The sequence below is a fragment of the Grampus griseus genome (genome assembly GCF_964374135.1).
Source record: "Grampus griseus genome assembly, chromosome: 17".
Lineage (NCBI taxonomy): Eukaryota > Metazoa > Chordata > Mammalia > Artiodactyla > Delphinidae > Grampus > Grampus griseus.
In genome coordinates, this window is record NC_139011.1 from 18,200,821 (window position 1) to 18,216,766 (window position 15,946).

Sequence of the window (15,946 nt, forward strand, 5' to 3'; positions counted from 1 at the left end):
TTCAACGGAGAAATTAAAACCTTTACAGACAAGCAAAAGCTAAGAGAATTCAGCACCACCAAACCAGCTTTACAACAAATGCTAAAGGAACTTCTCTAGGCAGGACACACAAGAGAAGGAAAAGACCTACAATAACAAACTCAAAACAAGAAAATGGTAATAGGAATATACATATTGATAATTACCTTAAATGTAAATGGATTAAATGCTCCAGCCAAAAGACATAGACTGGCTGAATGGATACTAAAACAAGACCTATATATATGCTGTCTACAAGAGACCCACTTCTGACCTAGGGACACATACCGACTGAAAGTGAGGGGATGGAAAAAGATATTCCATACAAATGGAGATCAAAAGAAAGCTGGATTTAGCAATTCTTATATCAGACAAAATAGACTTTAAAGTAAAGACTATTACAAGAGAAAAAGAAGGACACTACATAATGATCAAGGGATCAATCCAAGAAGAAGATACAACAATTGTAAATATCTGTGCACTCAACATAGGAGCACCTTAGTACATAAGGCAAATGCTACAGCCATAAAAGGGGAAATCAACAGTAACACAATCATAGTAGGAGACTTTAACACCCCACTTTAACCAGTGGACGTATCATCCAAAATGAAAAGAAATAAGGAAACACAAGCTTTACATGACACATGAAACAAGATGGACTTAATTAATATTTATAGGACATTCCATCCAAAAACAGCAGAACACACTTTCTTCTCAAGTGCTCATGGAACATTCTACAGGATAGATCACATCTTGGGTCACAAATCAAGCCTCAGTAAATGTAAGAAAATTGAAATCATATCAAGCATCTTTTCTCACCACAATGCTATGAGATTAGAAATCAATTACAGGGAAAAAAAAACATAAAAAACGCAAACACATGGAGGCTAAACAATACATTACTAAATAACCAAGATATCACTAAAGAAATCAAAGAGGAAATCAAAAAACACCTAGAGACAAATGCCAATGAAAACATGACGATCCAAAACCTATGGGATGCAGCAAAAGCAGTTCTAAGAGGGAAGTTTATAGCAGTACAATCCTACCTCAAGAAACAAGAAAAATTTCAAATAACCTAACCTTACACCTAAAGCAATTAGAGAAAGAACAAAAAAGTCCCAAAGTTAGCAGAAGGAAAGAAATCATAAAGATCAGATCAGAAATAAATGAAAAAGAAATGAAGGAAACAGTAGCAAAGATCAATAAAACTAAAAGCTGGTTCTTTGAGAAGATAAACAAAATTGATAAACCATTAGCCAGACTCATCAAGAAAAAAAAGGAGAAGACTCAAATCAATAGAATTAGAAATGAAAAAGGAGAAGTAACAACTGACACTGCAGAAATACAAAGCATCATGAGAGATTACTACAAGGAACTATATGCCAACAAAATGGAAAACCTGAAAGAAATGGAAAAATTCTTAGAAAAGCACAACATTCTAAGACTGAACCAGGAGAAATAGCAAATATAAACAGACCAATCACAAACACTGAAATTGAAACTGTGATTAAAAATCTTCCAACACACAAAAGTACAGGACCAGATGGCTTCACAGGCAAATTCTATCAAACATTTAGAGAAAAACCAACACCAATCCTTCGCAACTCTTCCAAAATATAGCAGAGGGAGGAACACTCCCAAACTCATCCTACGAGGCCACCATCACCTTGATACCAAAAACAGACAAAGATGTCACAAAAAAAGAAAACTACAGGCCAGTATCACTGATGAACATAGATGCAAAAATCCTCAACAAAATACTAGCAAACAGAATACAACAGCACATTAAAAGGGTCATACACCAATGATCAAGTGGGTTTTATCCCAGGAATTCAAGGATTCTTCAATATATGCAAATCAATCAATGTGATACACCATATTAACAAATTGAAGGATAAAACCCATATGATAATCTCAATGGATGCAGAAAAAGCTTTTGACAAAATTCAACACCAATTTATGATAAAAACCCTCTAGGAAATAGGCATAGAGGGAACTTACCTCAACATAATAAAGGCCATATATGAAAAACCCACAGCCAACATCGTTCTCAGTGGTGAAAAACTGAAACCATTTCCACTAAGATCAGGAGCAAGACAAGGTTGCCCACTCTCACCACTATTATTCAACATAGTTTTGGAAGTTTTAGCCACAGCAGTCAGAGAAGAAAAAGAAAGAAAAGGAATACAAATTGGAAAAGAAGAAGTAAAGCTGTTACTGTTTGCAGATGACATGATACTATACATAGAGAATCCTAAAGATGCTACCAGAAAACTACTAGAGCTAATCAATGAATTTGGTAAAGTAGCAGGATACAAAATTAATGCACAGAAATCTCTGGCATTCCTATACACTAATGATGAAAAATCTGAGAGAGAAATTAAGGAAACATTCCCATTCACCACTGCAACAAAAAGAATAAAATACCAAGGAATAAATCTACCTAAGGAGACAAAAGATCTGTTTGCAGAAAACTATAAGACACTGATGAAACAAATTAAAGATGATACAAATAGATGGAGAGATATACCATGTTCCTGGACTGGAGAATCAACATTGTGAAAATGACTCTACTACCCAAAGCAATCTACAGATTCAATGCAATCCCTATCAAACTACCACTGGCATTTTTCACAGAACTAGAACAAAAAATTTCACAATCTGTAGGGAAACACAAAAGACCCCGAATAGCCAAAGCAATCTAGAGAAAGAAAAACGAAGCTGTAGGAATCAGGCTCCCTGAGTTCAGACTCCACTACAAAGCTACAGTAATCAAGACAGTATGGTACTGGCACAACAACAGAAATATCAAATCAATGGAACAGGATAGAAAGCCCAGAGATAAACCCACAGGCATATGGTCACCTTTCCTTTGATAAGGCAAGAATATACAAACTGGACAGCTACATGTAAAATAATGAAATTAGAACACTCCCTAACACCATACACAAAAATAAACTTGAAATGGATTAAAGACAAATTTAACTCCAGACACTATAAAACTCTTAGAGGAAAACATAGGCAGAACACTCTATGACATAAATCACAGCAAGATCCTTTTTGACCCACCTCTTAAAGAAATGGAAATAAAAACAAAAGTAAACAAAAATAAACAAATGGGACCTGATGAAACTTAAAAGCTTTTGCACAGCGAAGGAAACCATAAACAAGACGAAAAGACAGCCCTCAGAATGGGAGAAAATATTTGCAAACAAAGCCACTGACAAAGGATTAATGTCCAAAATATACAAGCAGCTCATGCAGCTCAATATCAGAAAACCCAAACAACCCAATCCAAAAATGGGCAGAGGACCTAAATAGACATTTCTCCAAAGAAGATATACAGATTTCCAACAAACACATGAAAGGATGCTCAACATCAATAATTATTAGAGAAATGCAAATCAAAACTACAATGAGGCATCACCTCACACCAGCCAGAATGGCCATGATCAAAAAGTCTACAAAAAATAAATGCTGGAGAGAGTGTGAAGAAAAGGGAACCCTCTTGAACTTTTGGTGGGAATGTAAATTGATACAGCCACTATGGAGAACAGTATGGAGGTTCCTTAAAAAACTAAAAATAGAACTACCAATATGACCTAGCAATCCCACTACTGGGCATATACTCTGAGAAAACCATAATTCAAAAAGTTATAAACCACAATGTTCATTGCAGCACTATTTACAATAGCCAAACCATGGAAGCAACCTAAGTGTCCATCAACAGATGAATGGATAAAGAAGATGTGGCACATATATAGAATGGAATATTAATCAGCCATAAAAAGAAACGAAATTTATTTATAGTGAGGTGGATGGACCTAGAGTGTGTCATTCAGAGTGAAGTGAGTCAGAAGGAGAAAGACAAATACCATATGCTAACACATACATATGAAATTAAAAAAAAAAAAAGGTTCTGAAGGACCTAGGCACAGGACAGGAATAAAGGTGCAGATGTAGGGAATGGAGTTGAGGACACGGGGAGGGGGAAGCGTAAGCTGGGACGAAGTGAGAGAGTGGCATGGACGTATATACACTACCAAATGTAAAATAGATAGCTAGTGGGAAGCAGCCGCATGGCACAGGGAGATCAGCTTGGTGCTTTGTGACCACCTAGAGGGGTGGGATAGGGAGGGTGGGAGGGAGACCCAAGAGGCAGGGGATATGGGGATATATGTATACGTATAGCTGATTCACTTTTTTATACAGGAGAAACTAACACACCATTGTAAAGCAATTGTAGTCCAATAAAGATGTTAAAAAAAAATCACTCTTTAAAATCCCTTTAATCTCCCATAAAATGCAGTTCTCCTCCATGTCTCAAGAAGTCCAGCATTACTGTTCTTTTTCAAGCTTTAACACTGATACACAGATTGCTACTTCTTCAGCTGAGTCCCCTGGTTGTCTGCTTGCATTTGGAGGCTGTGAGCATGAGAAATGCATGCAGAAGTGCAGCCAGATGATCCAAAGTACAAGAAACACAGGGGGTAACTAAGTCTAACCCAGGAAACAACAGATTTCCTTTCTTGTCTCATGCTCTCACTGGGTCATACATATGCCCAGGAATGGAATGGGGGAGATGGGATTTTCCACATTATTTAAATTGTTCTCTCAATCATTTACTTAATTATCTTCCTTTCTGGTTGAGTGAGTATAGCTGAATTTGTCTAAAGAAAGTTAAAGTCACAATATTCAATTCCTCTGCATAGTCAACCAGATGCACAGTTCTTGGCCACTATGCTAATCTCACTCTACCATTGGCCAGGCACTGGGTGAGGAGATGGCAGAAAACCATGGTGAACATTAGGGTATAGTGGACCTTTTGGTTGTGGATCAGAAAATTGAGAGCAAATCACCAATTTGGGGCTTTTCACAGGTGTATCAGGTGAATACAGTAGTTTCCATTTTGATAATTTCTCTCTCTGTTTTTCTCAACAGGCTGGTCCATTCAGGTCCAGGGAAAGGATCACCCCAGGCTGGTGTAGATCTGTCCTTTGCAACACGAACTGGTACCAGGCAGGGTATTGAAACGCATCTCTTCAGGGCTGAGATCAGCAGGGACCTCTCACATTGGACAAGGAGCATAGTACAGGGGTGCCATAACTCAGCTGAACTCACTATTGAAGTCACCACAGGTGAGCATTGTTGGCTTTGGTTTTGTGATGTCACATCCTTATGGAAAGAATGCACCTTCTACTCCACCACAGCCTCAAAATTGTTTCCATTACTGGCCATTTGGGGTACTTAAAATTCCAGAGATAAACTTAAATTCCAGAGGTAAATTTAAAATTCTTCTAAATTAAGGCACTGAATGCCCTACTAAAATGGAACCTAGGGGTCTGATTGTGAAAAGCCTTATCGTCATTCAGGAAAAGTGGGTAACTTGGATAGTCAGATGTCATTTCTACCATGGTAAACGGTGCAAATCTAGAACATTTCCATCATGGTAGAAAGCCCTGATGGTATCTGCTCTGGATGAACAGGATTTTCCCACAAGACCTCTAAGGTTATGAAATAAATGAAATAGAAACCAAGAAAACAATACCAAAGATCAATGACATTAAAAGCTGGTTCTTTGAAAAGATAAACAAAATTGATCAACCTTTAGCCAGACTCATCAAGAAAAAAAGGGAGAGGACTCATATCGATAAAATTAGAAATGAAAAAGGAGAAATTACAACTGAAACCGCAGAAATACAAAGGATCATAAGACACTACTACAAACAACTATATGCTAATAAAATGAAGAACCTGGAAGAAATGGAAAAATTCTTAGAAAGGTACAACTTCCAGGACTGAACCAAGAAGAAATAGAAAATATGAACAGACCAGTCACAAGTAATGAAATTGAAACTGTGATTAAAAATCTTCCAAGAAACAAAAGTCCAGGACCAGATATCTTCACAGGCAAATTCTTTCAAACATTTAGAGAAGAGCTAACACCTATCCTTCTCAAATTCAACACTCCCAAGCTCATTCTACAAGGCCACCACCACCCTGATACCAAAACCAGACAAAGATACTACAATAAAAGAAAACTACACACCAATATCACTGTTGAACATAGACACAAATATCCTCAACAAAATACTAGCAAACAGAATCCAGCAACACATTAAAAGGATCATACACCATGATCAAATGGGATTTATCCCAGAGACGCAAGGATTCTTCAATATACGCAAATCAATCAATGCGATACACCATATTAACAAAATGAAGAATAAAAACCATATGATCATCTCAATAGATGGAGAAAAACTGACAAAATTCAACACCCATTGATGATAAAAACTCTCCAGAAAGTGGGCATAGGGAGAACTTACCTCAACATATGGCCTCAAAGGCCATATACGACAAACCCATAGCAAACATCATTCTCAATGGTGAAAAACTGAAACCATTTCCACTAAGATCAGGAAAAGACAAGGATGTCCACTCTCACCACTCTTATTCAACATAGTTTTGGAAGTTTTAGCTACGGCAATCAGAGAAAAAAAAGAAATAAAAGGAATACAAATTGGAAAAGAAGAAGTAAAACTGTCACTGTTTGCAGATGACATGATACTATACATAGAGAATCCTAAAGATGCCACCAGAAAACTACTAGAGCTGCTCAATGAATTTGGTAAAGTTGCAGGATACAAGATTAATGCACAGAAATCTCTTGCATTCCTATACACTAGCAAAGAAAGATCAGAAAGAGAAATTAAGGAAACATTCCCATTTACCATTGCAACAAAAAGAATAAAATACCAAGGAATAAATCTACCTAAGGAGACAAAAGATCTGTTTGCAGAAAACTATAAGACACTGATGAAACAAATTAAAGATGATACAAAGAGATGGAGAGATACACCATGTTCTTGGACTGGAGAATCAACATTGTGAAAATGACTCTACTACCCAAAGCAATCTACAGATTCAATGCAATCCCTATCAAACTACCAATGGCATTTTTCACAGAACTAGAACAAAAAATTTCACAGTCTGTATGGAAACACAAAAGACCCCGAATAGCCAAAGCAATCTTGAGAAAGAAAAACGAAGCTGTAGGAATCAGGCTCCCTGAGTTCAGACTATACTACAAAGCTACAGTAATCAAGACAGTATGGTACTAGCACAAAACCAGAAATACAGATCAATGGTACAGGATAGAATGCCCAGAGATAAACCCACACGCATATGGTCACCTTTCCTTTGATAAAGAAGGCAAGAATATACAATGGAGAAAAGAGAGCTTCTTCAATAAGTGGTGCTGGGACAACTGGACAGCTACATGTAAAAGAATGAAATTAGAACACTCCCTAACACCATACACAAAAATGAACTTAAAATGGATTAAAGACCTAAATGTAAGGCCAGACACTATAAAACTCTTAGAGGAAAACATAGGCAGAACACTCTTTGACATAAATCACAGCAAGATCTATTTTGATCCACCTCCTAGAGTAATGACAATAAAAACAAAAACAAACAAATGAGACCTAATTAAACTTAAAAGCTTTTGCACAGCAAAGGAAACCATAAGCAAGACGAGATGACAACCCTCAGAATGGGAAAAAATATTTGCAAATGAAGCAACTGACAAGGGATTAATCTCCAATATATACAAACATCTCATGCAGCTCAATACCAAAAAAACAAAGAACCCAATCAAACAATGGGTGGCAGACCTAAATAGACTTTTCTCCAAATAAGACATACAGATGGCCAAGAGGCACATGAAAAGATGCTCAACATCACTAATTATTAGAGAAATGCAAATCAAAACTACAATGAGTTATCACCTCACACCAGTCAGAATGGCCATCATCGAAAAATCTACAAGCAGTAAATGCTGGAGAGGGTGTGGAGAAAAGGGAACCCACTTGCACTGTTGGTAGGAATGCAAATTGATACAGCCACTATGGAGAACAGTATGGAGGTTCCTTAAAAAACTAAAAATAGAACTACCACATGACTCAGCAATCCCATTCCTGGGCATATACCCTGAGAAAATTGTAATTGCAAAAGATATATGCACCCCAATGTTCATAGCCGCACTATTTACAATAGCCAGGACATAGACGCAACTAAACGTCCATCAACAGAGGTATGGATGAAGAAGTTTTGACACATGTATACAATGGACTATTACTCAGCCATAAAAGGGAACGAAATTGTGCCATTTACAGAGACATGGATGGACCTAGAAACTGTCATACAGAGTGAAGTAAGTCAGAAAGAGAAAAACAAATATCGTATATTAATGCATGTATGTGGAATTTAGAATAATGGTTCAGATGAACCAGTTTGCAAAGCAGAAATAGAGACACAGACATAGAGAACAAACGTATGGACACCAAGTTCGGGGGTGGGATGGGTTGGGAGATTGCGACTGACGTATGTACACTAGTGTGTATGAAGTAGATGGCTGGTGAGGGCCTACTGTATAGCACGGGGCGGGGAGAAAGACGGTAAAATCTGTTTGAAGGACATATATTAAGTTAACCTTAAAAATGCACTCCAATATACATTAGATGCAGACAAATACTGTTTGACTCCACTTACACGAGGTATGTAGAATAGCCAAATTCATAGAGTCAGAAAGTACACTGGTAGATGCCAGGGGCTGGGAGGTGGGCAGTGGAGAGGGAATGGGGAGTTAGTGTTTAATGGGGACAGAGTTTCCATTTAGGAAGGTGAAAAATTTGGGAGATGGATGATGGTGAGAATTGCACAACAATGTGAATGTGCTTAGTGCCACTGAACTGGTTAAATAGTTAAATATGGTTAAAATAGTATATGGTCAGATACACCAGAAATACATCTACGCGTGGAACAACTCCTACGGAGCACCTACTGAACGCTGGCAGAAGACCTCAGACCTCCCAAAAGGCAAGGAACCCCCCACGTACCTGGTTAGGGCAAAAGAAAAAACTAAACAGAGACAAAAGGATAGGGACGGGTCCTGCACCAGCGGGAGAGAGCTGTGAAGGAGGAAAAGTGTCCACACACTAGGAAGCCCCTTCGCGGGTGGAGACTTCGGGAGGCGGAGTGGGGGAGCTTGGGAGCTGCGGAGGAGAGCACAGCAACAGGGGTGCGGAGGGCAAAGCGGACAGATTCCAGCGCAGAGGATCGGGCCGACCGGCACTCACCAGCCGAGAGGCTTGTCTGCTCGCCCGCTGGGGCGGGCGGGACTGGGAGCTGAGGCTCGGGCTTTTGTCGAGCGCAGGGAGAGGACTGAGGTTGGCGGCGTAAACACAGCCTGCAGGGCGTTGGTGCGCCGCGGCTGGCCGGGAGAGAGTCCGGGGAGGGGTCTGGACCTGCCAAAGAGGCAAGAGACTTTTACGTCCCTCTTTGTTTCCTGGTGCACGAGGAGAGGGGATTAAGAACGCTGCGTGAGAGAGCTCCGGGGACGGGCGCGAGCCGCGGCTGGGAGTGCGGAGCCCAGAGACGGACATGGGACGCTAAGGCCGCTGCTGCCGCCGCCGGGAGGCCTGTGTGCGAACACAGGTCACTAGCCACACGCCCTTCCGGGGAGCCTGTGCAGCCCGCCACTGCCAGGGTCCCGGGATCCAGGGACAACTTCCCCGGGAGAACGCACGGCGCGCCTCAGGCTGCAACGTCTCGCCGGCCTCTGCCGCCGCAGGCCCGCCCCCGCACTCCGTGACCCTCCCTACCCCCCGGCCTGGGTGAGCCAGAGCCTCCGAATCAGCGGCTCCTTTAACCCCGTCCTGTCTGAGCAAAGAACAGACGCCCTCCGGCGACCTACACGCACAGGCGGGGCCAAATCCAAAGCTGAGCCCCTGGGAACTGTGAGAACAAAGAAGAGAAAGGGAAATCTCTCCCAGCAGCCTCAGAAGCAGCGGATTAAAGCTCCACAATCAACTTGATATACCCTGCATCTGTGGAATACCTGAATAGACAACGAATCATCCCAAATTAAGGAGCCCTGTGGATGAAAGGCTCTTGGTGCTGCAGCCAGGAGTCAGTGCTGTGCCTCTGAGGTGGGAGAGCCAACTTCAGGACACTGGTCCACAAGAGGCCTCCCAGCTGCACATAATATCAAACAGCAAAAATCTCCGAGAGATCTCCATCTCAACGCCAGCACCCAGCTTCACTCAACGACCAGCAAGCTACAGTGCTGGACATCCTATGCCAAACAACTAGCAAGAAAGGAACACAACCCCACCCATTAGCAGAGAGGCTGCCCAAAATCATAATAAGTCTACAGACACCCCAAAACACACCGCCAGACGTGGACCTGCCCACCAGAAAGACAAGATCCAGCCTCATCCACCAGAACACAGGCACTAGTACCCTCCACCAGGAAGCCTACACAACCCACTGAACCAACCTTAGCCACTGGGGACAGACACAAAAAACAACAGGAACTACGAACTTTCAGCCTGCAAAAAAGGAGACCCCAAACACAGTAAGATAAGCAAAATGAAAAGACAGAAAAACACACAGCAGATGAAGGAGCAAGATAAAAACCCACCAGACCTAACAAATGAAGAGGAAATAGGCAGTCTACCTGAAAAAGAATTCAGAATAATGATAGTAAGGTTGATCCGAAATCTTGGAGATAGAATGGACAATAGAATGGACAAATTGCAAGAATCAGTTAACAAGGACCTAGAAGAACTAAAGATGAAACAAGCAATGATGAACAACACAATAAATGAAATTAAAAGTACTCTAGACGGGATCAATAGCAGAATAACTGAGGCAGAAGAACGGATAAGTGACCTGGAAGATAAAATAGTGGAAATAACTACTGCAGAGCAGAATAAAGAAAAAAGAATGAGAAGAACTGAGGACAGTCTCAGAGACCTCTGGGACAACATTAAACGCACCAACATTCGAATTATAGGGGTTCCAGAAGAAGAAGAGAAAAAGAAAGGGACTGAGAAAATATTTGAAGAGATTATAGTTGAAAACTTCCCTAATATGGGAAAGGAAATAGTTAATCAAGTCCAGGAAGCACAGAGAGTCCCATACAGGATAAATCCAAGGAGAAATACGCCAAGACACATATTAATCAAACTGTCAAAAATTAAATACAAAGAAAACATATTAAAAGCAGCAAGGGAAAAACAACAAATAACACACAAGGGAATCCCCATAAGGTTAACAGCTGATCTTTCAGCAGAAACTCTGCAAGCCAGAAGGGAGTGGCAGGACATACTGAAAGTGTTGAAGGAGAAAAACCTGCAACCAAGATTACTCTACCCAGCAAGGATCTCATTCAGATTTGATGGAGAAATTAAAACCTTTACAGACAAGCAAAAGCTGAGAGAGTTCAGCACCACCAAACCAGCTTTACAACAACTGCTAAAGGAACTTCTCTAGGCAAGAAACACAAAAGAAGGAAAGGACCTACAATAACGAACCCAAAACAATTAAGAAAATGGGAATAGGAACACACATATCGATAATTACCTTAAATATAAATGGACTAAATGCTCCCACCAAAAGACACAGATTGGCTGAATGGATACAAAAACAAGACCCATATATTTGCTGTCTACAAGAGACCCACTTCAGACCTAGGGACACATACAGACTGAAAGTAAGGGGATGGAAAAAGGTATTTCATGCAAATGGAAACCAAAAGAAAGCTGGAGTAGCAATTCTCATATCAGACAAAATAGACTTTAAAACAAAGACTATTAGAAGAGACAAAGAAGGACACTACATAATGATCAAGGGATCGATCCAAGAGGAAGATATAACAATTGTAAATATTTATGCACCCAACATAGGTGCACCTCAATACATAAGGCAAATACTGACAACCATAAAAGGGGAAATCGACAGTAACACATTCATAGTAGGGGACTTTAACACCCCACTTTCACCAATGGACAGATCATCCAAAATGAAAATAAATAAGGAAACACAAGCTTTAAATGATACATTAAACGAGATGGAGTTAATTGATATTTATAGGACATTCCATCCAAAAACAACAGAATACACATTTTTCTCAAGTGCTCATGGAACATTCTCCAGGATAGATCATATCTTGGGTCACAAATCAAGCCTTGGTAAATTTAAGAAAATTGAAATTGTATCAAGTATCTTTTCTGACCACAACGCCATGAGACTAGATATCAATTACAGGAAAAGATCTGTAAAAAATACAAACACATGGAGGCTAAACAATACACTACTTAATAATGAAGTGATCACTGAAGAAATCAAAGAGAAAATCAAAAAATACCTAGAAACAAATGACAATGGAGACACAACAACCCAAAACCTGTGGGATGCAGCAAAAGCAGTTCTGAAGGGGAAGTTTATAGCAATAGAAGCCCACCTTAAGAAGCAGGAAACATCTCGAATAAACAACCTAACCTTGCACCTCAAGCAATTAGAGAAAGAAGAACAAAAAAACCCCAAAGCTAGCAGAAGGAAAGAAATCATAAAAATCAGATCAGAAATAAATGAAAAAGAAATGAAGGAAACAATAGCAAAGATCAATGCAGGGGACGCGGGTTTGAGCCCTGGTCTGGGAAGATCCCACATGCCGCGGAGCAACTAAGCCCGTGCGCCACAACTACTGAGCCTGAGCTCTAGAGCACACGAACCACAACTACTGAGCCCACGTGCCACAACTACTGAAGCCTGTGTGCCTAGAGCCCATGCTCCACAACAAGAGAAGCCACTGCAATGAGAAGCCTGTGCACTGCAACAAAGAGTAGACCCCGCTCGCCGCAACTAGAGAAAGCCTGTGCACAGCAACGAAGACCCAACGCAGCCATAAATAAATAAATTTAAAATAAATAACTAAATAAATTAAAAAAAAAAACTATGTAAAAATTATTAGATATATGGACAAGCATAGAAATAAAACAATGAAAAAAAAAAAAAAAAGTCTCGAGAGATCCCTAGCCCCTTCCACCTGGGAGGATAAGGTCAGGATACCAAGAGAAGTCTGTAACCTGGAAGAAAGCCCTCACACAACCATGCTGGCACCATGATCCTGGACTTCCCAGCCTCCAGAATTGTGAGATGGAAGTTTCTGTCGTTTATTGCCACCCAGTCTGTGGTATTCTGTTTACAGTAACCTGAATAGACTAAGACACTCTCCCTTGTCAGAACACTTTACATCTGTTAATTCTCCTTTGTTTCTGCCATTTGAAGGAGAATTTTCTAGGCAAAAGCCTCCTACTTTTATGTTTTTAAGTGTAATTTATTAATATAAAAATATCATGTTACTAATTATTCTTCATATACTGTAAATTCTTCAAGTAAATTTTTATAGCTTCCTACCACATCATGATTTGCTTCTGAGCCCCTACTCCTGGACATTTAAGTTACTTCCATTTTTCACTCACAAATAAAATGCCAGTGAACATTTGTTGATAAAAAAAAAAAAAATAGTATATGGTTAAATATGGTTAAAATAGTATGTTTTATATTATGTAACTTTTACCACAATAAAAAAAATTCTTTTAAAAAGAATTAAGTGGAATATAAATCCGTTCTCCATCTCTGCTCTGAAGCAGAGATTCCTCTATCCTAAACGAATATCTGTCTCTTGAGGTTCCTGAATTAGGTGTTTCATCCAGGGAGGGATGCCATATAAAAACAAGACATTTTGTGTTTACTTTAGGTTAAAATAAATTAAGTTGGCCTTAAAAAAAAAAAAAAAAAAAAAGACCTCTTAGGTACAGTGTTTCCAAACTTTAGTCACACTGAAAACAAGAACAACAAAAACAAAGTTTTTTAGTTGTACCCTCAGAAGCCTCCGATTGCTGATGCCTATCCCTAGAGATTGTGACGCAGCAGTTCTGGGGCAGGGCCTGAGAATTTGCATCTAGTACGATACCAGGCAGTGCTGGTGCTGCTGGTCCGTGGACCACTCTGTGTGCAGTACTGCACTAGGGTGCAACTTCCTCCAGCACCCAGGAGGATTCTAAAAGATGGGACCCACGTCAACGTGTAGTAGGGTTTCTCCACATTTCCTTTACTGGTGCAAACATGAAAAACCAGATGTTTTGTAGAATTTCTGCTGCAGCATCTCTGAGATAATCACTGTCTTTTAAAAATTATCCTGAAACTAGTTAGTACCCCCCAATATTTTCCAACATTGTTGAAAATGTCTCTCGGAGTGTCACTGAAGTTTTTATTTTTTAAGCCACTCTGTATGGCACGAAAAACTAGAGTTTGAAACCTGAGAGTTGGAAAAGGCTCAAGTCACCTGAAAACTAAATTTAATGAAGTTATACGTGTAATTGCAGAGAAGTCCAGACTCCTTGCAACAACTTCTGGTGTGTTCTAGAAAAGAATGAAGATGGCCAAAGGGGTTTGGTTTAGTTTACATTCCACAAATTTCATAAAATCCTTCTCTCAGTAAGCTGAACTCTACTTTGACAGGAAAACAATGAGGCTGTTAATAGACTAGCCAAAGGAGAATAACAAAGAATTGTGTGGACTGAGCTAGCTGGGTGGTGGGAGAGAAGAAATTATGGAAATGGCCAAAGGTGCAGCCCAGTTTCAAATGGAAAGATGCCTGCAGAGAGTTGGGGGGAGGGGCTTATGTTTTAATCAGAGCTTCAATTAACTTGATAATGGGTTCAATTTATCCTGTGTAGATTAAGAACGTCTTCAGATACCTGATTACATTATATATAAAGGCCACGAATACCACTTTAGGTCAATTAAAATTAAAAGTAAACAGAGTCAATTAATTCAAACCATCCAGTGGCACAGCTTTCAAATTCAAACATAGAGGAAGGGGGAAAAAACATGTTTAGAGCTCAGGCACCCACATATTCTGCAGATGTTAGAAGTGAAAACTTTCAAAAACGAGGATTCGAGATGGGAAGTCATAACTACATCTGTGCCGTGTCTATGTTATGTTTTGGTCATCCTTGAACTGGACGGGTGGCAGGGGTCTAGGGCCCTTCTGAGAGGATAACTTAAGACTTGCCAAGGGGCTCTTCCCTGGACTCATTAGAGAATGCACCTTTGGAAAATACCAACCCTTTGTTACAAGTTGAAAGATGGCTGCGGTCAGTCGAAGGAAGGGGTATATGTTTTAACCAATTAAAAGCCACCTCATTCTGTGGGCAGATAGACACTCTGTTCCTTCCCCCAAACTCTGAGGGGCTCCCCCCACCCCAGTTATTAGTCTGAGAGCCTCTTTGCCAAGATCCCTCCCCACACGCCTCCGTGTCCTAAGCGCCAGCGTGTGAGGAGGCTGTACAAGACAGACTGGAAGGAAAGAAGTCTAAACCACTGGGTTGCGACATGTTCACCTCTCTGAGCTTTGCTTTTATCACCTGTAATATTAAGCTAAGGTCCTGCTTCTAAAGTGTGCTGAGGTGAAATTCAGTTTGGTATATAAAGCCGAGCTGAGCTGAAGTTGGTAGAGAGTAATCAATACTGCCTATGTCCTCCTATCCCCAAAGAGCTTTCAGATGTATATGAAGGCCAGAGCCAATTGACTTGCCAGGGCCGGTTAAATGTGTTTTGTGAGGCAAAAAAATCCAATCTGATACTTTTGCGTTTTTTTTTTTTGGCCGAGTGGCTTGCGAGATCTTACTTCCCCGACCAGGGATCGAACCGGGGGCCGGCAGTGAAAGTGCCAAGTCCTAACCACTGGACCGCCAGGGAATTTCCTCCAGAACTTTTTTTTTTTTTAAAGTCTTTATTGAATTTATTACAATATTGCTTCTGTTTTATGTTTTGGTTTTTTGGCTGCGAGGCCTGTAGGATCTTAATTCCCCAACCAGGGATCAAACCTACACCCCCTGCATTGGAAGGTGAAGTCCTAACCACTGGACTGCCAGGGAAGTCCCTGTTGGGTTATTTATTTATTTTGCGGTACGCGGGCCTCTCACTGTTGTGGCCTCTCCCATTGCGGAGCACAGGCTCTGGACGCACAGGCTCAGCAGCCACGGCTCACGGGCCTAGCCACTCT

General features: G+C 40.4%; 1 protein-coding gene across 1 annotated transcript in view; it reads left to right on the forward strand.

Annotated features, from left to right (window-relative positions):
- SNTB1 (syntrophin beta 1) overlaps window positions 1-15,946 on the forward strand; it is a gene marked incomplete at its 5' end in the record, with an annotated part of 233,915 nt that overhangs the window by 210,350 nt on the left and 7,619 nt on the right. The window contains one exon of the mRNA XM_082674468.1: window positions 4,963-5,159. Coding sequence (XP_082530594.1) covers window positions 4,963-5,159 — 197 coding nt within the window. The remainder of the gene's footprint in view (window positions 1-4,962; window positions 5,160-15,946) is intronic.